Here is a 22714-nt window from a genome sequence, read left to right as displayed (position 1 = left end):
GCGCACTTCCGCGGGGCGGGGTGGGGCGGTGCCGCCATGGCGGGTGAGTGAGGGCGGCGAGGGAGAGTGGCTGCCTTCGCCCCGCCGAGCGGCGGTGCCGGCCGGGTTCCGGTGCCGGCTGCCCGCCCTGGGGTGGGAGCGAGGGGCGGTGGGGGGCCGGGGCCGGGCCTGGGGCAGCGGGGAGCCGCCAGAGGCCGGGTCCTGGCGCTTCCTAACTAAATTAATAAGGTGCGTGTGTCTGTTGCGCCCTGCCAGCCCGCCGGCGTGTTACTTTCACGCATGGATGTGGGTACGGGCGAGGAAGGTGCCCAGCACCTCGCTCCTGCCCCCGGGAGAAGCGAGTGACACCCGTGTCTTGCCATGCGCGTAGGCTTCACGTTTGTGACCGCTTTTCGGGCGTCTCTGCGAATAAAAGTTAAAAGCAGCGAACGCGCGGGCAGAGCGGCGGGCGTTATTACTCGGCGCCGAGCCGGGCTCGCAGCCCCCGTGCTTCCTGGGGCAGGGCCCGAGGTGTGAAGGTGCTGGGCAGAAATGGCTGCTCGCAGCCCTCCCTTGAGGTGATGCGTGTGAAGGGAGTCATGTATCGCAGGTTCCCGTTGCTGTGTGGTCCGCTAAGGACACATTGTGAAACGTGGGCTTTATGCTCAGTGGTAAAGCACCCACTGTCTTCAGTAGGACCCAGCTTTCTCCCAAACACTTCAAGCTCACGTGTAGGTGTGGATTAATTCAGACGTTCGTGGCATGAGCACTGCATGCATACAGTTATTGTTGCCATGATTTCTTACCGTCGTATGCTGCGTTAGCAGTTGACTGTCGTACGTTGACAGAAGACTTCTAGATTGGTCAGTACTGCAAAGCCACTACTGTCCATGTAACAATATCACATCTCAGAACATGCTTGCAATTTTTTAATAATATGATTTTCTTGTAAATAGTAATAAGGCTGATAGACGAAGAATTAGATTTCATGGCTGAAGACAGTTAATGTAAATTCCATTTTACTTTAATCAATGTGCAGCAGTAAAAATAAGGAAATAATTCACAGAAGCAGCTGCTGGACAGCACACTGATTTGTTTCTGTATGCTTTAAATGGCTTGAATTTCTTTATTTTCTCATACAGCAAAAAGTCCTGCTGATGGTACTCCAAGAAGACCTGTTTTATCTGTCAGTGCAAGAAAAATTAAAGATAATGCAGCAGACTGGCATAATTTAATGATGAAATGGGAGAGACTGAATGATAATGGATTTACTACAGCAAACAAAATAGTCAACATGAAGATCAGTGAGCAGTAAGTATGCTATATAGACAAGTAAAGACAGCATAAAGATTGCCTTTATTGAGAAATTAATCTGTTTTCTTCACTAGAAGGTTCTTTTTGGAGGTGGGGGAAAGAAGATGTCAGAGTGGATAAGCTGCAAACTCAGCAGTTGTACTTTTTGGTTACATAAACTACTTATATTCAAATAATAGATGTCTCAAAGATTAAAATAATCTCATAAAGTAATGATATTTGCAAGAAATGGAAAATGTTTATTATACATAGTCAAGCATAATGGATATTTAAAATACTTATGTAATGTACAAAGTTAGAATCTAATCCTATAGATCTCAGCCCATGCGAGTTCCCTTACCCTCTTGCATATTTACAGAGGCCAGTGTTACCAAATTTCACTCAAGTCCAAAGTTCAGCAGATTTTAAGAAAGAATCAGTGATTTATATAGACAAAAAAGTTATAACAGTGATGATTTAAAAAAACCCAAAACCCCAAAAACCTCACTTTGGTAGAGCTATTATCTTCATGCTGTATAGAAAAACCTGTAACTACCAGGGTTTTGAGAAGAAACTTCTCCAGACTCCTGACAGCTGAACAGGGCTTGTCTGACAGGGTTCTGACAGGCACAAGCTCAGGAATATTTTGCTGTAATGGTGTCAGATGTTGCTTTCACTCTCTAGCAACTCCCTCTCCCCTGTCTAAGTTTACAGCTTATGTGGGGAAGTCAGCAAGACAGGATATGTGTCTGCACATTACCTGCTCTGGGTTCACAGTTAAATGTCTTAGCTGAAATTGTGCATGAAGGTGAGATTGTGGTGAGGCACCAGATTGTCAGCTGGAGCAGCTGGAGCCTGGGCATACTTTGTCCATTATGAGAGAATAACCTTCGATACAGGGGCAAGGTAAAGTGGGAAGAGGTGTTATCTTAACACCTGCAACTGTTTTTTCAAGCACAGGCTCTAAGGTAGAGTAATTCTATGTTCCTCTGAAGATTATGGTACCAGCCCCAATTGCTCACATGGCTAGCTATGTCTCTTACTATTTTTATGTAGGAATTCTCATGAACAGCCTGTGAGAGAGAGATTTTGTAGGATCAGACCACATGGATTTTAAATCTGCACAGCTCGAGTAAACCTATATGCAGTTGTTTACTCTGCCTTATGTTTCTATTTTAGATTTCAAGATAACAAACCGGAGATAGCATATGATAACAGTGCCACAGAATCTGAAAAGCCAACTCCAAAATACAATGAAGAACTGGACAATTGCTGTGCAGAATTACTTGAGACCTTAAAGCATATGGTAATGCTCGTTTTTCAATCTTAGTCAATATGAATCAATTCCAAGTGTGTTCAAGTATGACATAAGGAAATGTCCTCAAGTATTTGTCGTAAACAGAAGATTGGGATTTTTATTCATAGTTCTTTGGCTTCAAACCTAAATGATTATAAATCCGGTGTGCACCATTTATTTGCTTGATTGGTAAATTTGAAAGTTGGTTTTACATCTGCCTTCTGCTTATAATTCTACTCCTCACTTTATAAAGTGATCTTCTGAAAACGAGTCATACAAAAAATGCATTCTAAAACTGCACCTGTTTTCTCATCCTGAATATTCCCTCTCTTTAGAACAAAACAAACAACAAAGCATAAAGCAGTGCTTTACCTGCCATCATATCCTTGCAGCTACCTTTGATCAGACATAATGCAGTTATATTTTTAGTCTGCCTACCTGCATTTTCTGTGCAGAACTCCTTCTCTAGAGAGTAGAGTAAGATAATTATTATGATGTAACCCATCTTTTTTCTGGATACATTGCTAGGAATTAATGTCACCTGTCAGTTTGACAGGAAACAAAAATAATTTTTTTTGCCTGATACTGTAATTTAAAATTCTTATTAAAAATAACTTTTACAGCCTTCTGCCATAGTGGAGGCCCATTAAAAAGGTGATAGATCTATTTTTTATATGGACAGGATACCAGTCCAGTATTTAGAATAAGCAGGAAAGCAGCTAGATTTTCCTCAAATTTTGTTCTGTGGGAAAAAGTAACAGTAATTTAGGTTTTTTTCTTTTTTTTTCCTTGAGATAGTTTTGTATTCAGACTACCAAGTGTGTTGATGCAATTTTTTATTACTCCTGAGTAACAGGAGTCTAAGCAGCCAGAGTTAGATTGGATACTAAACATAGCTACTACAGACATATTTTATTTTTCATTCCTTATGAGTCTGTACCAGCTTACAAGTTTCTAGAAATATCTGTATTTTAGCTTCTTGACTTAAAGATACTGCCTGCAAGCTCCATTTTGTTGTAAATATTAGTCCCCACCAGTAATGCACAAAGTCAGGTGAACATGAAGGAAGTGGATGGAATGACCTGTTTTTCGAAGCAAGCTGCTAAATCAGCCTAGATATGTTGTCAGTCATAGCTTGAGCTGCTTTTCTCACCTGCCGCTGATCTTTTGAAATCAAATTTAAGTCGTCTTGTCATGGTAATGTAAGAAAGCATGTGTTTATAGGGCTTGCGCCACGCTTGTTCATAGACAGCCTGATGTTTTTCCCCAGTACTAAATTGCTATAGGAGAAACCCAGAGAGAGGTGAAAAAATGAGAGGGGGCTTTAATATATTTCTACATGGGGGAAACAAAAGAATTATGCAAAATCAGTGTCAGTAAGTCATATCTGCCATGTTCAAAATTTTAGGGTATCTCATGTTAAATCTGTATATAAATTCCAGCTTTGATTCCCGTCTGGAGTTAAAAAAAGTGAGTTAGAAATGTTAAGACTAAATAGTCTTCAGAAATAGTGTGTTTTAAAAAAATATTTAAGATTATAGTAGCCTAATGTTCCTGAGATGTTCATTAACATTACATGTTCATCATTTTCAGACAAAAATACAACTGAAAATGGAAAAGCTTACTTCAACTACTAAAGCAATCTGTGACTTGGAAACATTCCACCATGGAGCTGGGAATTGCACAGCACCCTTCTTTCATACGTGGCCCACACCATACTTCTGTAAGTAAAATATTGATTATCTTAGCTAATTGCATTGTGTCGTTGATGTCACCTAATTTAGTACTGAAAAATAAACCCTTTTATCTGGGTGTCTTGCCTTTGAGAGAGCGAGCGAGAGAGTGTATCTGTCTCCTTTATAATTGACTAATCAATAAACACATGAATGCACCACTTGGCTTAGGGTTACTGCTGATGACTGCTTGTATGAATTGCTAAGCGTTGTCTGACGTGCAACAATTACAGCATAGAACTCAGCTTGTCAGCAGCTTACAGTGTCCAAGCTGCAACAGCCACATCCTTTGTAGAGAGAGAGAGATTTGCAGCTTGGTAGTGTTAAGCCGTAGGCTTAACTGACTTGAGTTGTTACTTGACACTGAAATGAAATCCTTGAATGCAAAGAACAAGCTATACCTCAGTTAATTCTCAGGCAGCCAAAGAAAAATTTCTCTGATCTCAGTGTCAGTCAAGACAAGTAAAGAAATGTTCAGTTAGTCTACTATTAATATCAGTCCTTTTAGCATTCACTTGATGGCAAAAGGTACTGTCTCCCAACTGGTGTTACCGCAGTTTTAAAACTGTTTGAGTTCAAGAGAAGCCTGATTGCATGCAAACCAACTGCCGCCTTTGTGAAGTGAAAGTCATACCTTTGTGAAGCCCTGCTTCTTACTTCGCTACCACAAGTTAGCGGGAATCTTATGTATTAGTTTCTGCCAGCTTAAAAGGGTAAGAATGACAAAGACAACCACTGTCAAAACACTCGTTGTGACTGAATCATTTAGTGATGCTCTCTACTCCATGAAAGACTAAATCCTCCTGAAGGCAGCGATAGTTCAGGCTAAGTTAGAAACACAAGATCAGTCTCTCTTTAAAAATAATTTATGTGGCTATTTTTTAGAAAGTCAAAAAATTAAACATTATTACATAAATATATTTTAACCCCCTGTCGTGGTTTAACCCCAGCCGGCAACTAAGCACCACGCAGCCGCTCCCTCACTGCCCCCCCACCCCTGGGATGGGGGAGAGAATCAGGAAAAAAAAACTCGTGAGTTGAGATAAAGACAGTTTAATAGGACAGAAAGGAATGAAAAACAATGATAATGATAATAATAATAATATGACAATAGCAATACTAAAAGAATTAAACTATACAAAGCAAGTGGTGCACAATGCAATTGCTCACCACTCGTTGACCGATGCCCAGTTAGTTCCTGAGCCGCGATCCCCCCTCCCAGCCAGCTCCCCCAGTTTATATACTGGGCATGATGTCATATGGTATGGAATAGCTCTTTGGCCAGTTTGGGTCAGCTGTCCTGATGGTGTCCCCTCCCAGCTTCTTGTGCCCCTCCAGCCTTCTTGCTGGCTGGGCACGAGAAGCTGAAAAATCCTTGACTTAGTATAAACACTACTTAGCAACAACTAAAAACATCAGTGTGTTATCAACATTCTTTTCCTACTAAATCCAAAACACAGCACTATACCAGCTACTAGGAAGAAAATTAACTCTGTCCTAGCCGAAACCAGGACACCCCCCTACCAATATTACTAACATAACTAGTAACAATATTAGTTTTTATATTACACGCTTCAGTTTTGGTCCGTTGTTTTGTTTTACCATTATTTTTCACTATTGGTATCGCTTATTGGTGATCATGCATTGCTAAAGTGCCTGAAAGCATGTGAGGACATCCTTTAGGTTAGCTAAAATCAATAGTGACTCTAAAATGTGAAGCTTGTATTTCAAGATAGCATTATCAAATTTTAAAATCAAATTTCAGTTATTTGAAAGAATAGCTATAATTGCTAATTTTACAGTGGGTCCTGAGAATCAATACCCCTCCTTATTCTAGAATTAAAAGGGGATTCACGTCAAAATCTCAAGTGTATAAAATATATCCAAAAGCTGAGGAAATTGTGTAGCATTTTATATTCTAGCGTACAAACATTATTAATGCTGTAAAAAACAAGGTGTCTAAATATGGGGAATAGCTTATGTAAGGTAGGGGTTTTTTAATGATCAACATACTAAAAGTATAATTTAACTTTTAGAGAATTGCTGAAATGTTCTGGTCAATGTGCTTGGTTTTTCAATCCATTTCAGATGAGGTTTCTCTGAAGCTCTCTGAAATGTACCAGAAGGAACTACAACTCAAGCAAACAATTGTACAAGAAATTGCTCATTCTGCTGACCAGGATCTGATGATGGTCTATTTATCGTCGTGGTTATACCAGCCTTACATTGAGAACAGCAGCAAACTACTACTTGAAGCCATGCTGCTGGAAACAGGACACAGACAGTGCTAGAATTTCAAATGTTACATGGCTTGCTTCTAATGATGCTTACATGAAACTGAAATGGCAAATTGCAAGGCTTACCAAGTAAGTTGAATTTTTGTAACACTTATTAAAAATATTTTTCTCTATTTGTATTTATTATTTTGTCTCAGCTGATACTCCTTTTTCTTCATGGGACAATCTGGTTTTGGTTGCTTTATTTTATTTTAAGTGCAATAGAGAGGCTACAGGTAGGAGGCCAAGTCCCCTATAATCAGAAAGAGGTAAGCACTACTTGGTGGTCTGGGGGGATTCAATGCACACAGACACCTACAGCAAAGAATTTAACTACTTTCCAAGTCGTGACAGTCTAAAGTACCTACATTGTCCCTTTCACCATAGAAATTCAGCACTTCTTGATCTTTTGTGGCGGTTTTTTTGCATGACTTAACAGGGCTAGTGCTTTTGTACTGGCTTTATAAATGGGGAAAAGGAAAGGAAAGCATCCAAAAGTGGATCCGAAAGGATATACATAGTTTGGTACGTGGTTCTGAAATGCTGTTGCAGACACTAGTGTAAATTCTGGTTTGGTTTTGATTATAGTGTGGTTAGATACATCACCCTTGAAGAGTGATCCAAGCCTGAACTAGCACACTGGGAAGGTTTAGTACAACTCACCATTCCACAGTCATTATATGAAAAGTCTTGTCTCTTCTAATTCATTGTAACTTTTTTTCTTTTAGAGATGTTTCATGAAAGCATCTGTTGAATAAAAACAAGACCTGCTTCAGTCATGGCCTTATCCCTTATTGTTTGCTTCCTGTCATAGGGCTCAGTGAGTTTTTCCTTGGATTACTGTTTCTGATGTCAAGTGGTTTTGGTTTAAAGGTGTGCCCCCTCTGTATTTTTGGTTAGCAGTTTACATGACAAGAATTGGTGACTCAAATTCTTGCTTTTCTTTTTCATGCTGCTTTCTTGGAAAAGAGAGTAGAGAGCGTGCTCAGGAGAAACAGTTAATGCAAAAGCTAAATGCTGAAGTGGAATTCAATACCCTTATTTGCTTGCATTCCTAAAGACTTAATAATCCCTGTAGCATATAATTATGTCAGACCTGGGTAGCACGGAGAAGCTGCTACACTTACCCAGCCTTTAGTAACTGTTAGCTGCTATTGCAAATTATCACTTTTCAGAAAAGTGTATTACAATGTGGAAACTACGCAGCTGTGTCATCAAATTTTTAGTTAAATCCCTAATGGGTACTGAATTTAGGCCTTCTGCTTACTTCATTATGATTAATAATCTAAATTCCTCCCACTTACTGATTGTCTGTATGACCTGCTCCTATATAAACTGTTGATTTAGATCTCCTATTTCACACAATTATGTAGTGTTTCTAAGTGTTGTTGACTCATTGTTGTGCCCTGACAGATGTTTACCATCGATTCTCCTTGAAACAACTATTTGAACTAAAAGACAGTAACACAAAATGCACACTGCTATGAAATGACCATAACGGCTGTGGTTTGACACTAGAAAAATCTAATTAAAACAGTGAGAGATTCTGGAACAGATTTCTGATAGGAAAAGTAGGGTCACTTACTTAACTAGTTCCAAGCTGAAACCCCCTAAGTTTGATAAGGGAAATACATGAGTTTCCTGCAATAATGGAACAGACAGACATGAATTGGAAAAGTTTTCTCAACATGTTGCTCTGTTCAACAATGAGGTTATTTCTGACAGCTTAATAGTGTTCTATTCTTACCCCAAATTTCTAGCATCTAAGAAGAAATTCTGCTGTAGCTCAAGGAGAATACAATCAGTTATGAATAGCTTTGTTGGGTTTCATTATTTTTCTGTGCAAGTGTTCCACCTAGTTTAACAGCCACCTTAATTTATCTGAGTAGGGCCAGACCCTTGTCACTATGGAAACACTTTCATACTTGAAAAATATTTTCCAAGGAGAAAAGGTTGGTTCACTTATAGAATTGTTCTTTTAAGATGAGAGTAGGTGTATTGTATTTCCCAGCATGTGCAAATCAATAGGGAATGCAGAATTGAAGCAAATTTTCATTTTCTGCACAGGTGGCAATTGTGGTTTGTTCTTGTTTCTTAGAGGAAATAAGCTCTTCAGGAAGGAGTCTTTATATTCACAGACCCCCTTGCTCATTGACTGCTATCAGCCACAGGAATATTACTGCAAAATCATTGCAGAGATGTTTTGCCATTATAGCTCTAAGCAGTTGATTGTTACATTTGAAGCCCTCAGATGTAGCTATTGGACAGTCGGTACAAAACAGTGTAATAAAGAGTCGCTCTCTCTGCAATCAAAGACTTTGAAAGACCAGCAGAACCTTGCTTTGTACGGTATCTTCATTTATCAGGTAGGCCTGTATCCTCTGACCATTACCACCTACAAAAAAAAAAAAAAAAAAAAAAAAGAGAAAAAACCCAAAAGAAAAACTACACCACAAACCCAGCCACCAGACAGGAGCTCACTAACGTGACGACATCTTTCACATCCACACATAAAATGCAGTGTTTTGGCTAATCAAATTAATCTTCTACTTAGGCAACCAAGAAAAAAAAAAAACCAGCAAAAACCAAACAAACAAAACCAACTATGTTAAAGAGATATAGTAGAGCAGACTGTTTCATTTCTGAATTGTCCTCTCTCGTTTGGATTCAATTTTAGCATTTTTCCTCAGTAACAAGACCATGAAAAATCAATGTTCATACGGGGTTTAAGAACAGTTCTCCTGCATATTACAGGTCCTTTTAGCCGATTTCTCCAGTTATCTCAGTAGCCTCATGCATTTAGCAATGAGGCGACACACACATTTTAAAAGGTACGTTACCAGTTTTCAGTAAGGTCTACAATAGCTCATGAACAAAATAAAGATACTGGTCATTTAAGGCTGTTCTTTTTCACCTGCTAAGCTTCTTGAAAGAAAAGACAGTGCCTTGGACTGTTGCTGCTAGGAGATCTCCACAAAAATATTACTTTCAGTATGTTGCTTGGATGGTATGACAAAAATACAAGATAGCAGTAGATAAGTAATTTGGTAAGTTTTCTGTCTGCATAGAGGAACAGGGATTATAGTCAAGGATATCTTTTGATTATGATTAAATACTACAGGGCAGTGTGGAGTTACTAGGAAGGTCAAAGCTTAGAACTGATGAAGGATGCATCATCTGAAAGAAAGAAGTATAATACAAGTCTAACAAAAATAGACCATCACGGACTAAAGTAAAAAAAGAATTTGGTATCTCATTAAGGAAAATCAGATCACTCCTTACACACCTTCCCACTTCTGTCTAAGTAACAGCAGTTTTTAAAGGTGTGGCTGAACATTAGACAAGCATACTTAAATACATTTCCAACAGTTCAGTACAGACCAGATCTTGTTTGAGGCTATTTTTGTCTCTAACTCAGTGGATGCTTATTTAAGTAAGGATCAGCTAGGCTGTCACATTGTTCCCGGAATGCACAAGTGCGGATTATATTTAAAACTGCCCATTTTTCCAGGCAGATTTATGCACATCAAGTCTAGATGCTAATGAATATTCAAGCTAGCTTTAAGCAAGTGCAGTAACAAAGTGTTTTGTAATCTCAATGGCACAGAAAACACACATTTTTAATATAGCTTTTATTTTACCCATATACAGCTTGCCAGTACACAGCACATCACTGCTGAACAGCAGTACAACTTACTGCATTTTTAGATGGCTAGAGAGAAAGGGAATTATGTAACAAAAGGGAATAGTGCAACAGTTCTAGGGTTGACAGATTTCCACTTTCCACCCACCCCCAACATATAAAGCAAATAGAACGATGTTAATTCTAGAATTTTTGGTTGCAATGCTGCTAGATTTATATAAACATAAGTTATAAAAAGTACAGGGCATAGAAACAGTTTACAAATAAGTTAAATTTCAATTATTTCAGTATTCACATTAGAAAAATATACATTTTATAGAGTCAGTCTTTTCCAGAAGAAAGCATATACAGTTTTCTAATTTATGGCTCCAATTCACTTTGCGAGAGCAAAATACCTTCACTTTGGCCATCTGCTTCCATTGCCAGTAGTGCTTCCACAGTTTCCAAAGGTATCCCCTCAGGTGTGCGAATGTGCATTGTAGTACCATTGGAATCTGTTACAATAACAATACCTTCTGCCTGAGACAAAACAGCAGTATCTGGATGAGACAGGATAAGCCCATCTGAAGTCTGAATAAAAATCTGTTCATGTCCCTGAGACAAAAAATCATGGCTCTCATCAGTAATCTCAAAGGCTACAGTTTCATCTACAGTAACTGTATTCTCCAGCTCATGTTGTTCCTCTGTCCCACCAGAAAATTCATTCATGTTCTTGAAAGAGCTTTCATGGTTCACATGAGCAGACAGGGAGGCTTCCTGGACAGCGTTCTGGTGCGACTCAGTCTGAGCACTGCGTGGGTAGTTTATTGGCACAATGTTCGTTGAAAAAACTTTTTCAAGTTCCTGCATCTCATCAGTCATATCAGCATTATGAAGTTGTTCAGAATGTTCTTTAATTGCAAAAGTACGGTTTTCTTCTTGCAGTTTCTGATATTTTTGATTGTGACCACTTTCTTCATTTGTTGGTAAGTTAGTGCTCTGACTGCCCATTGCATTCTCCGACACAGAGCTACAAAGTTCAGGAGCTGACAGTCCACCTGCTGTATTCTCACTCACAAAGTGCGCTTGAACTAATTCAGGTGAGCCATCTGCTTCAACAGGCAATACAACTTCAGTATGTAGCAGAGATGCGTCACCTGCCATATCTGGTCCCTGTATGTTCACAGTTTGGGAATACTCTATCCTCATTTTCACAGTCTGGGAGAAGGTACCTGAATTTTCAGCATCGATTCTAACTCCTGAATCAGCAAGTGAATTATGTTCCTCTGCTGTTGGTAATGTACTTCTGGTTGCGCAGCAAGTGATATGCCCATCTTCTGAAAGCAGGATTTCTCCATTTAATGGATTAAAACCTGAAAAGGTGAACGAAATATCATTTTGTTGGGCAATCTAGTGTTGCATGTCCAAAAAATTATTTTTCAGCAATAATTTTGGAGGAAAAGCTAGACTATTTCCCTGCTTTCTTCCCCCAAATTAGCTAACCTGAAGTACCTTACAAGAGTTTCACAGCACTTCCCAATGAGAAAGCCAGTATAAAAATACTTAAGGAATTTTTGGATAGTGAAATATTGAATATTTCCATACCAAGGGACCTTACATTAGAAGCAGCATTTTTCTGTTAATCCTGAAAACAACCTGGGCTGAAAGGCAAACTCAGTTTTTTCCATCTGGCATACAGCCGGTATCACTAAAAGATAAAGATACACCAGGCACAAAGTTGTCAGCTGCTCATCCCCCATTACCATTAGTAAATGGACAGAAGCATTTAAACTTGATAAAATTTCTGTTGATAATCAAGCTCATCCTGGACTCAGACATGTCATCAAGTTACTACATATCTAATTAGCTGTGCTAACAGCCCCAGGAGCACTTTCATCCTGTGACGCAAAAGGTAAAAAACACTAGAAATTTAGTGTGTTTTACCAGTTATTTGACCTGGACCAAGAGCCAGGTCACAAACCCAGTAGGTAGTTGAACAATAACTACTAAGCTGCAGTAGCATGAGCTGTCAGTTTTTATTATTGAAGATCAAAAGGACCAAGTAGGTTGGTTTTTTGTGTTGTTATGAAAGATATCACTGCACAACAGAGGAGGCCTAACACTGCAGAAGGGACCATTTTTAACTTTTTGTACTGCAGACTAGCAAAAGCCCTACTAGCAGGTGCAAGTGAAACAAAATTTAAAAAACTCATAGCCCAGAAGAAAATGATAATACAACAAGAAATAAGCATGGTCATGCAGATAGCCTTTCAGAGAAAGAAAAATAAGGGGGAAAACAAAACCACAACCATTGACAGAAAGACTTGCAAAGGGTAAAAGCAAAGCGGCTTACAGCAACACCAAAGAAAGATATTTACAAAGCAAGAGGATGCTACTGATATACACATCTTACTAGAGATGAGTAAGGGCTGGAATCTTTCACAACAGTGATCATAACACCTCTGAATTACTGCAACACTTTCGCATAAAAGACCAGTGGAGTTTTGGGAGATTACAGGTGGGGACCCATCTCACTTTTCTTTCTAATCCACTGTTACCCTGCCAATCTGAGGGGCAGGGGGAATAAAGACACAGAAGAGAGAAAAAGAAAGGCCACCACCCAAAGACTGTGGTGCAAAATGGTGCCTCAGTTCCAATCTTCAGGTCCCTCATCTCCCCTGGGATACAGGACAGCCTGCACCAGCTCTCCCCCTCCCCCAGGATCCACAAAGCTCTGATGATTCTGCTATTTGCAGCCTGCTCGGGCAAAGAGGAAGGACACGCACACTGCTTCCTCTTCCTCTGCTCTCCCACTGCTGACACAAAGGTCGTGCACCATCTCTGCTATAAGGAATAGGGCGAACAGGAAGCATTCAGGAAGTACGCAGTAGAGGACAGTACTATTCTCATAGTACTGCAGTAGTATCAATATCTAGATTATCATGCATTCAGAATTGAGCAACTGCTGTGACTGGCGTCATCCGTAACTTCCCCCCCCCATGAGGCCTTTCCAGTTAAACAGCTGCTTTTTAAGGACCTGAGAAGCAAGTTAAGAAACGAAACCTTAAGACAAAAACCACAGTAGCTTGAAGAACAAAGAGATTTGCTCAGCTCCTCCACGAACAGAACAGAATTGGAAAATCTGAAGAGGTTACCATCTTTTTCAAACAGTGTACACAAATTCCCACTCTTTTCTTTCACTTCATCTTGACTGGCATAAGCATTATTCACATTCTCCATTACGTCTTCTAACTTGGTCCTTTTGGCTGATGGCAACAGTTCCTCCCCTGAGCTCTGTCAATACAAGAGATAATTAACTGGCTGCCACCGTAACAGCTGACAATATTGGAAAAGATCACAAACTAACTGTGGGCACTTCATGGCAGTGAACTGATACTCTCCTTGAAAACAGGATTTTACACTAAAGGTCTTCCTAAAACGTAAGGATTTAAACACAGCCCTCACACTTTGCCAAAATGCCACTGATTAGTTTTGTATTTTGTTGAAACAATCTGCCTTTGCTTCAACATCAAAGCTTCTCTCTGAGCCTTTGTGATTAGCTGTACGGCATGAAACCTGCTATAAGCTCTCTCTCCAACTTCAGTAAAGGGCTGTGAACAGCCTGCCCAGCATTGTTTGGTTAATGAAGAAAGACTGATCAGCTTTTTATGTTTAACCACAGGCAGAAAATGGAAAAGCACTAGTCTTATTTATCCACCACCAGAAACAACTCTGGATTAAATAAAAAGTAGAACAGTTGAGGGGACGGACCGTAGAGATGTGACTTTCAAGAAGAAACACGGCTCCCTGCTACAGCTGTAAACACACTAAATCTGGTCAACTGACTTGTTAGAAAGAAAGGAACTGTTTTCATGCACCTCTACCAACCACCAATTAGCAGAGCAACCACTTCTCCAACGTCTGAGCCTGCTGTAGGTTAGCCCATTTACTCCAACACAAGTTATTAGAATCTGGGGATCCTTCTCACTGTGGGGCCCCCATTTACTACTGCCTCAACAAAATTCTTTCTTCCTTATATCATGAGATTACCTGTAAGCCTTTGAGATTCTGCCCTGAATGCTACCAAGTGTCTTCCCAAAGTACATCTTTAGCGTGCTAGTTCATATACTCTGCTATGATACCACAGTAGAGAGTACTTCTTTAAGTATTTCTGAACTCCAAACACCATGAAAGCCTTACTTTAACACGAGTCAGATAATAATTATTCCTTACAAAATCATACTAGTATCTGTTTTAACAAGTTTTAATTCATCTTAGTTTCATTTTTAATTTTCACAAAGGTATTCCATACCTCAGCTAACCGTTTTTGTCCCAGTATCTCCACAGGCACTTGCTCACTAACCATTTTAGTTATACATTGTGAACAAGAGTCTACACCTTGCATCTTTCGTTCTCCAGTGAGTATTTCTGTAATTCCTAGTGATTCAGCAACCTTTAAAAACAGTTATAGGAAAAGAAAGTAAAAGTTAGCCTCTCCAGTCTGAATACATAAATGCTGAAATGCTGATTCGTTTTCTTAAAATTGAACTAGAACTACACGGGGTCTAATCTGACAATCAATCATCACCTCTCAATGAAGTATTCAGACTCCCATGTTTTCTACTAGCCTCCATATTAATAGAACACGACCTTCATTTGAAGGTGAATATTAACAGGCTAACTCAAAAGAATTAGGAATACAATGGTTATATATAGAATCCAGAGACAGTTACTAAGAGCAGAGTTTAAAGAACACTGTCGAGGCTCTCCATTATTTAAAAAACATTTAGGTCTTCCTGTTTAAGAGTATCTCTTAATAGTTAAGGATTCTGCCCCCCCATTCCATTCCTGTGCTTCATCCTTATGTAGGTGTGCTACTATACAACTTCTCAAAGCTGGGTTGGTTTTTTTGTTTGGTCGGTTGGTTTGGGTTTTGGTTTGTGTTTATTTGTTTTTTTAAAGAACATAATTCTGTATTAAGAATGCACATTAACACTGAAGAGAAGCAAGGAAGAGGTTCCATTTTGGGACTGCTGGTATCAACAGCATCCCATTACTTGGTGCAACTTCATTTCTCCAAAGGGAAACATCAGTGTTAATTACAAAATAGCCAGATAAGCATGCAGTAATTCTAGAAAGTTTTTTAGTACATACAGTGAACGTCACAATTTATTCTGAAAAATAAATATTAACCACTGCTAACAGTCCATACAGGACTTCATTTTTAAAACCAGGATTACTATATGAACCAAAATCTTATCTCCACCATCCCTACTCTGAGTTTTCCAGTATGCTTCCCTCTCATAGTAGTTGCAAGTTCAGTACTGATGTACCTTAATGAGCACATCGTTTAGAAAATTTGTTGGAGGTTGTATACAAAATAGTGTTTTCACTACTGGAAACAGAGAAGGGAAAACTAAAAATATGTTATGTACAAAGAGCTGTTTTATTCTAAGCAAGGGGAACACAGATTGATAAGGATCCATAAGGATAAACAGATCCACATTAAAAAAAAAAAAAACAAAACCAAAAACCAACAACCAGAAAACCAAATCTACATTGTCTTTCTAGATAGTCATTGTTTATGCAGCTGAAGAATCACTGAAATAGTAGTTTGCAGTTTTATTAATGTATTCACTACCTTTCATACTTGTTAGTATGACTGAATTGCACAGATGCATTCAGTTTGTCTTCATTTTGCAATGGAACCACTTATCCCTTTAGATCAAGGCCACTCATTTTAAATATAGACCCCTCCTTCCTAATCAAACATCAAGATGTACTTTTATAGCAGTTAATGCTAAATACACCTTGCAGTAACATGCAGCTTCATACTACCCTAGATATGCAAGACAGATACCAGCGCTGCTAGAATTTTTTTTTTTTTAATATTCCTAGTTGTATCTACTGCTATAAACCAGAATTGTAGTTTTATTATGCATTTCTTTTTCTCTTTGGTTAGTTGTTGGACTTTTTACAATAATGTCTATTTTTGCTCATCAAAAACCACGTTTTCTTCAAATAACTTTACCAGCATGACAAAGCTTATCAGAGAAAAATTAAAATGCAAAGCATCTAAAATAAATAAAACAAAACAAACAAAAAAAAAAAACACAGTTCCAAATGGAGTGCTTTATTACCTTAGCATCTTTTATTTCAACAGGCTGCTGGCAACTCAGCAAATCAGAATTACTGAGGTGATCATAAGCCATTTTCTTTACCATATTATGCAAGTCTTCAAATTCCCTATACACATCTGGGAAGTAAGCTTTGGCCGGATACCCTTTTTCAACCTAGAAATAAGAGGGGAAAAAAAGGGTTTGTTTCCCCCCCTATATTTTAAAAAAGATGAAATTAAAATCTGTCAGTTTGTTTTGTTCAACATTTTAAAATAGAAACAATCAAGTCAAAAGATTATGGAATATTCAAAAATGCCACTGAACCAGGCAGCAAAAAGCAAGGCTTTCAATCAAGAGACCTACCAGAGTTTTGCCTGTGTAAGACTGAAGCAACATGCAGTACATCTACATTCTGCACAATTCTAACTTAGGAAATTCAGATACATCTCTAAAGGAATCTTTTTATGTATACTAATGAAAGTCTCCCTAAAACAATTTAACATTTTTACATAAAAAACTCACCTTCATCAACAGAAATTCATATACCGTAACGAGCTTTGTAAGACGTGGGAGAGCCAGCTCCATTAAGTCTTCATTGTCGCATTGTTGTATTAGCTGTCAAAAGCCAGAATGAGTTTATGAGAGCAAAGCAGCCTACAGAGGCTATGCATCCCACATTCAGAACATAAAATATCACTACTTTTTTTGAAAGACACACTATATGTTTAAGCAGCTTTGAGAATAGATGCAAACATAACACCAAAAGAGGAGATTAATTAGAAAACCTCAAAACAGTTACTACCCATATACGGACAAAACTCAGTCGCACAAATGTTGCCAATTCATAGAAAGAGCAACATCAGTAGATTTAGTAGCCATAAAGAATCTTCTACAACACACAGGAAACAAAAAAAAAAATTGTGTTAGTTGCATGGATTTTAATCCCCATTCTATCCTCCCCCAAGAGGTTCGTGTTTTGTTTTGGTTTTTTTTCCTTTTTCGATGTTGCCCAACTTCAGTTGGATTTATTTCTTTTTACTGTGTTGGAGGAGATACATAATAGTAGCTAGTAACTTTCCTTCTCCAGAAAAAGGATAGCGAGAGTATATCTACGTGTCAAAAGTCCCTTTCCAGACTGAGTTCCCATTTTCCCTTTGTCCAGTGTTCTGCTAGAAGTATTTTTTCCTTAAAAGACAACTTAATGTTTTCTTCTTAGAAGATGGCTTAGGCTTTCATCTTGTCAGTACACAAGGATGTAAAAAAAAAAAAAAAAAAAAAAAAAAAAACCAATCTTTTTGAAAATGATTCCTTAAAAATAAGTGATCCAAAAAAAAAAGAAAAAAAAAAAAGAGGGCGGGGGGAAGATACTTGTGAAGTAATTGCAGAAGAGAACCATACCTCTTTTAACCTAGCTTTTCTTCTGAATACATTGTGTTCTGCTGACACACTACTAAGTGACTTTGAAGGGGACTGACCAGGTCTGCTAAGCCTTCCAGAACACCTAGATCTTCCACCCATCCTTGGTCGACCACGTCTCTTTGGTCGTCTGGGTCTTCCAGGTCCTTTTGGTGTTATGGGTCCCCGGTGTCCTGAACTGGTTTCATTTTGTTGTTCTGCCAACATTAGTCTGCTTTCTGCAGACTTACAAGTCTTAATTAAAAGAAAGAGAAAAGTATTTATTCACCATTTTAAACAGTGTTTGAGGAAGACAATTTTATAATTAAGTTCTTCATCTATGCAAACAATAAATAGCATATTAAATAAATGCAAAGCTGGATACAAGCATAACTGCAAAGTAAGTTGTGGAATAAATCCAACACATTAGTAAGACTGCTACTTCTGCAACACATATATGCCATAATTTGCAACGTTAGCATTTTTGATCCACAAAATGTCATACAAAACACAAAGATTAAGGGAATAGAATTAAAGAGCCGTTTTATGTCAGTTAAATATGTTTAATATTTTTGAAGTAAAATATGTCCTCTTTGAATAAAGATGTAGAAATAATTAGCAGTAAAACACACCCAAAGAAAAATTTGGGTTTCACTGTAACTGTGTCAAAACATGAAGACTTTATCTGAAAGACAAAAACTCTGAACAGCCATGAACAGTCACAAACCCGGTAACTAAAAATCACAATACACTGCCCAGTTTCCACATTTCAAAATCCTTAGTCTTCCCTAAGAACACAGCTAAGAAGTAGCTTCTAAGACCACATGGCAAACTCCAAGTACATTTTCTATTGTTATCCTTGTGATTTCAGTGCAAAATTTTTTTACTGATCAAAGCAGTGATTTCGTACTGAACACATCTTGTCTGCCCTTCCAAGCTAGAATTTCTAAGAATGTCCCAGTATTTTTTAAGAGAGGAGTTTACAATAGTACTGAGGTATATCAGGTTTCTTTTCATAATCAGTACATTTTCATCCCAATGTTCAGTAGCTCCCTACTATTCTAGTGATTAGGAAAGCTCTAAAAAGGGCAAATTTATGTCAGTTCTATCCAGGGATTAAATTACTAAATTAGTTCTAAATATGACATAAGACTAGGTTGAGCATGGGGATCTTGATTGCCTTCCTGTCTGTATTAATGTACCAGTTTTAATAATCCTGCTATTCTTTCTAAAAAGTATTTACCTGGCCAAAAACCATAACAAATCAATGAGTTAAAGTGCAAATTTGTAGAATCCGTATTTGCTAGTTAAAAGCAGCAGGTGCAATAGCAATCTAGCAGTCAGTAGTAGTATTATGTATGAGACTGACTGAAATTTTTCTAAATTCCCATCATCCTGGGTAAAATAAGTGGTGCACAGGGCAGTAACAACTACATAGTAATGCAGAGAGTAGACTTCAATATTCTGCAATTCTCTTTTTCCACAGATGATAGAAGAGTGTAGAGGATGGGGGAGGCTGGTTTGCTGTAGTGGCATCTTAAGCTGTAAATTTTCACGTTTCTGAGAACAACTTCACATTTACAAATAAAAGTAATAAATGTGACACTGCTACATCTAAACGACTATTTTTTCCTAGACAGCAGCTGTATCAGTTCTTGCTGCAAGATGTTAGAGTAATTTTAATATTAAAAGAGAAACTTTACTTTGAAGTGACCAGTTTAAAACACCACAGAAAAAAATTTGCAGCTAAAGTAGCTTCCAACTCAGAGACTCAAGTTTCACCAAAGTGTTTGGTTTGCAGGGGTAGCTAAGCCACACTTTCAAAACCTGCTCTAGGAAAAGCTGCAGTCCACCGTTGGATTCCAAGTAAGTGTCATCACAGAAAAACCTCTATTTCAGTAACAGAAATTGATACAGCAGATGATGTCTTGCTGTCTGTCATGCTAAAGGCTGTAACTGAACAACATAGTATTCTTATCCGAATGCAGAAAAGAATGCTATTTACGCAGACAAGGTTTTTTTGAGCTGAAAACTGGATGTCAGAAAACCAGTAACAAATGAACACTCAGTGAACATTTTGTTTTATGCACCCGTGCAACAATGCTATTCCTGCAACATTGCAAGAGACAATAATTTGATTTTTAAAGCACTTCAATGGGAAATTTGTTTAATTTACTGTATCAGTGGATATTTCCAAGCAGTACAAGACTACATGGCTACAAAACTGCCATTCTACTTTCCACAGAACTGACAGCTTTTCTACGTAACACACTTTACCTGTTCTCCAGCCTTCAAATCAACAGTTTCTTCCAGATTGGTAGCTAGTGCATTTTCATTGTTTAAAGTGACAGCAGTTGAATCCAAATGTGCTAGACTCATTGTTTCCTCTCTTATTCCACAGGCATTGTCCACAAATATACTTCCATTAGGCCTATTTAAAGGTATTTTTTGAGGTGAAGACTCCAGCTGTCCATGGCCTGGGTTAAGTTTATAATGTCTTGCTAATCCTCCTTTTCCTATATAGGATTTTTCACAAGTCTGACATTTAAACATTTTGGGTTTCAGATTATAATTTGAAGAACTGAATAATGCATCCTTTCCCTTCACCTTTCCTTCTTCATCATCTTCTATACTCAGCTCAGAGTAGTCATCAGAATCAGACTGATGACCATCAGCCAAATCCTCCATTTTAATGAATTTATAATCTTTAGCTTTGTATTTTGGGGGGCGTGAAATCCGTCCAGAACGAGTTTTCACTTTCAAGGATTTTTTTAGCTTTTCATCTTTTTGTTTTTTTTCAAGGCATGGTATCAGAGTATTTGCTGAACTGGCTGCAACCATGGTAATATTTGGAGACCTTGTAGCCGATACTGTGGCACATGCAGCTTTCTGTCCGTTTAGCGTCTTAGATGTAGGAATCTTGTTCACAGACACTGATCCATGAGATGGTAAAGGCCTCTGCATAAGCAACTGAATTGGAGACTCGGAAGAACTATGCAGGAATAGCTGCTGCTGCTGCTCAGCTCCTGTAACAGGTTGTATCCTAATTATCTGGGGATTAATAATGCCAAGTCCTGGTATGCTAGAATTTCTACCAACCGACTGACTCAGCGTTACAGTTTTGGACTGGATTGGTGCCAATGATGGCACTGGCCTTTCAGTTTCCTTCATCTGTCCTGGCTGAACTTGGACACAAATGGCTTCCAGCTGCTTTTGTGGAAAAAAGGAAGAGTTGAAATTACACAAATACAGTATTTATAAATATAGACAATACTTATCAAGATGATATACACATGCCCTTAAAGCAAAGCACAAAGAAACCAATGCGCATCATTAGTTTTCCATTTTAATGCATCAAAGCACAGATTTAACATCAAAGCACAGATTCCCTTCCTTCAAGCTACAGGCTTTCCTGCACATTGAGTAATGTGACTGCTGTTCAACTAAAGCATGTAAAGTTTGCTCTTAGGCCATGTCACAGCTTTGTTTCCTGCTAGCAGGCCTGTTCTGGAACAGCGGAGCCAACGCCATCACCTAGGCAGATTCATAACCTTCAGCAAACCGAACGCAGGAGAACTGCAGCCTGCTAATGACACAGGACAAATACCAGATCCAGGACGTACTGTAATAAGTGCTCAGTTCAAAAAAAACTTTGTGATGATGATTAAGAGGAGGTATGTGTTACTGTTCATCTCCCTCATAGTCTCTCCTCCTCATCCAAATTTCTGCCTCAGCTCGAACCAATCACTTGACAACGCCTGCACCCCAAAATGTGGGCTGAAAGCCCAGGTACTGTCACCTTCTGCAAGAGTGGCACACATTATCTACCTGTGCGTCACCACTTAACCACTACGAAACCGCTCTTCTAAGCTGTTTTAGCTCCACGTGCAGTCGGACAGAAATACTGACCACAGCAACTAGTATCTACATTCAAATGCGGATTTTTTTAAACCATGTTGAAAGTTCTGTCTTTCAGCTGCAAGACTCGAGTCTACACCCAAGGGCAGGTGTGACTGAGGAGGAAGGCAAAAAAAGAGTTAGAAAACGTTAACCCCCCCGCCCCCCCGAGACCTGCCCTCGGCGGTGGATTTCATCACCGAACGGGTGCCGCAGGCTCCCTCCCTCCCCAGCCCCCGCCTCGGTTACCTTCTGCGGGAGGAGCCGGGCAGCCGCCATGGATTTGCCCTGCTGCAGGGCGACCTGCTGGGCCACGCTCTGCAGCTGCTGGGCGGCGTTGTGCATGATGCTGGCCAGCGGCGGGGCGGCCCCGCAGGCCTGCGGCGGCAGCGGGCCAGCGTCCCGGGGCGGCGGGCACCCCCGCCGCGGGAGGGCGGCGGCCCCGGGCAGGGCTCCAGCGGGGCGGCTACCGGCGGCGGCTTCTGCTGCTCCTGGGCTTTGCTCACTTGCTCGATGACCCGCTGGAGCTCCGCGGGGGCCAGCGGCGTGGCGGCGTGCTGAGGCGGCGGGGGCGGCGGCTCCGCCGTGCCCGGCCCCGGGCTCTCGGCGGCGGCCAGCAGCTGCTCCAGCAGCCGCCGCTGTTCCTCGGCGCTCAGCCCCGCGCCCTCCACCAGGCTCCCGTCCGCCTGCAGGTAGAGCACGGTGCCGGCCGCCGCGCCGGCTTCCAGGGCGGCTAAGCTCTGCGCCAGCTCCTCCGTCACCGCCAGCAGCTCCGGGCCCTCCGCGGGGGGCGGCGGCGGGCCGACGGGTCCCACCGCGCCCCCGCCCTCCGCCGCCGCCGGCCGGGCGGCCCTGCCCACCGCCACGCTGAGGGGAACCCCGCAGGCGGCGGCCGCCCCTCCGGGGGGCTCGTCTTCAGCGGGAGGAGGGGGCGGCGGCGCCTCAGCGCCCCCCTCCTCAGGAGCCGCCATCTTGGCAGGCGTCAGCGGGCGGGAGCCGCATCGGCCCCCCCCGGGGAGGTCTCGGAGGCGCGGGGCGAAGCGAGGGGGCACCGGCGGCACGCGGGCCAATGGCGCCCGCGGCAGCGGCCCGCCGCGCCCCTG

The 22714-nt window shown here is 40.3% G+C and overlaps 2 protein-coding genes across 3 annotated transcripts; one reads left to right on the top strand and one right to left on the bottom strand.

Moving 5' to 3' along the window:
• Positions 1 to 183: 183 nt before the first annotated feature.
• CINP (cyclin dependent kinase 2 interacting protein) lies at positions 184 to 7362 on the top strand. Of its 2 annotated transcripts, XR_007766529.1 has the most exons (6): positions 184 to 228; positions 1122 to 1290; positions 2452 to 2578; positions 4163 to 4292; positions 6391 to 6668; positions 7307 to 7362. XR_007766529.1 is itself a non-coding variant. In XM_050897751.1 (5 exons), exons 2-5 carry the CDS (start codon positions 1214 to 1216, stop codon positions 6591 to 6593), a joined length of 537 nt encoding a protein of 178 aa, XP_050753708.1. In that variant the 5' UTR covers positions 184 to 228; positions 1122 to 1213; the 3' UTR covers positions 6594 to 6725. The 2 variants fall into 2 exon arrangements, 1 of the variants encoding a protein (XP_050753708.1); XM_050897751.1 differs by lacking the exon at positions 7307 to 7362 and having other exon boundaries at positions 6391 to 6725.
• Positions 7363 to 10202: 2840 nt separating this feature from the next.
• ZNF839 (zinc finger protein 839) lies at positions 10203 to 22017 on the bottom strand. Its single transcript, XM_050897737.1, has 8 exons — positions 21861 to 22017; positions 19992 to 20921; positions 17718 to 17969; positions 16842 to 16934; positions 16341 to 16493; positions 14513 to 14653; positions 13356 to 13494; positions 10203 to 11573 (listed from the first exon to the last, which is right to left on the bottom strand). The coding sequence occupies exons 1-8, from the start codon at positions 21954 to 21956 to the stop codon at positions 10582 to 10584; spliced, it is 2796 nt and encodes a 931-aa protein (XP_050753694.1). The 5' UTR covers positions 21957 to 22017; the 3' UTR covers positions 10203 to 10581.
• Between the last annotated feature and the right edge of the window lie 697 nt (positions 22018 to 22714).

Source organism: Gymnogyps californianus, chromosome 5, assembly GCF_018139145.2.
Source record: "Gymnogyps californianus isolate 813 chromosome 5, ASM1813914v2, whole genome shotgun sequence".
Taxonomy (NCBI): domain Eukaryota; kingdom Metazoa; phylum Chordata; class Aves; order Accipitriformes; family Cathartidae; genus Gymnogyps; species Gymnogyps californianus.
The sequence above is the reverse complement of the archived record's forward strand: the minus strand, read 5'-3'. Positions and strand labels throughout refer to the sequence as shown.

Bases quoted from the DNA above. Each gene is read 5' to 3' on its own strand.
- ZNF839 (XM_050897737.1), bottom strand. From the start codon at position 21,956: ATGCACAACGCCGCCCAGCAGCTGCAGAGCGTGGCCCAGCAGGTCGCC. The intron at 20,922-21,860 runs GTAACCGAGGCG...CCACAAAAGCAG, and splicing joins CCCGGCTCCTCCCGCAGAAG to CTGGAAGCCATTTGTGTCCA. The intron at 17,970-19,991 runs GTAAAGTGTGTT...CTTTTAATTAAG, and splicing joins ATTTGAAGGCTGGAGAACAG to ACTTGTAAGTCTGCAGAAAG.
- CINP (XM_050897751.1), top strand. From the start codon at position 1,214: ATGATGAAATGGGAGAGACTGAATGATAATGGATTTACTACAGCAAAC. The intron at 1,291-2,451 runs GTAAGTATGCTA...TTTCTATTTTAG, and splicing joins AACATGAAGATCAGTGAGCA to ATTTCAAGATAACAAACCGG. The intron at 4,293-6,390 runs GTAAGTAAAATA...AATCCATTTCAG, and splicing joins GTGGCCCACACCATACTTCT to ATGAGGTTTCTCTGAAGCTC.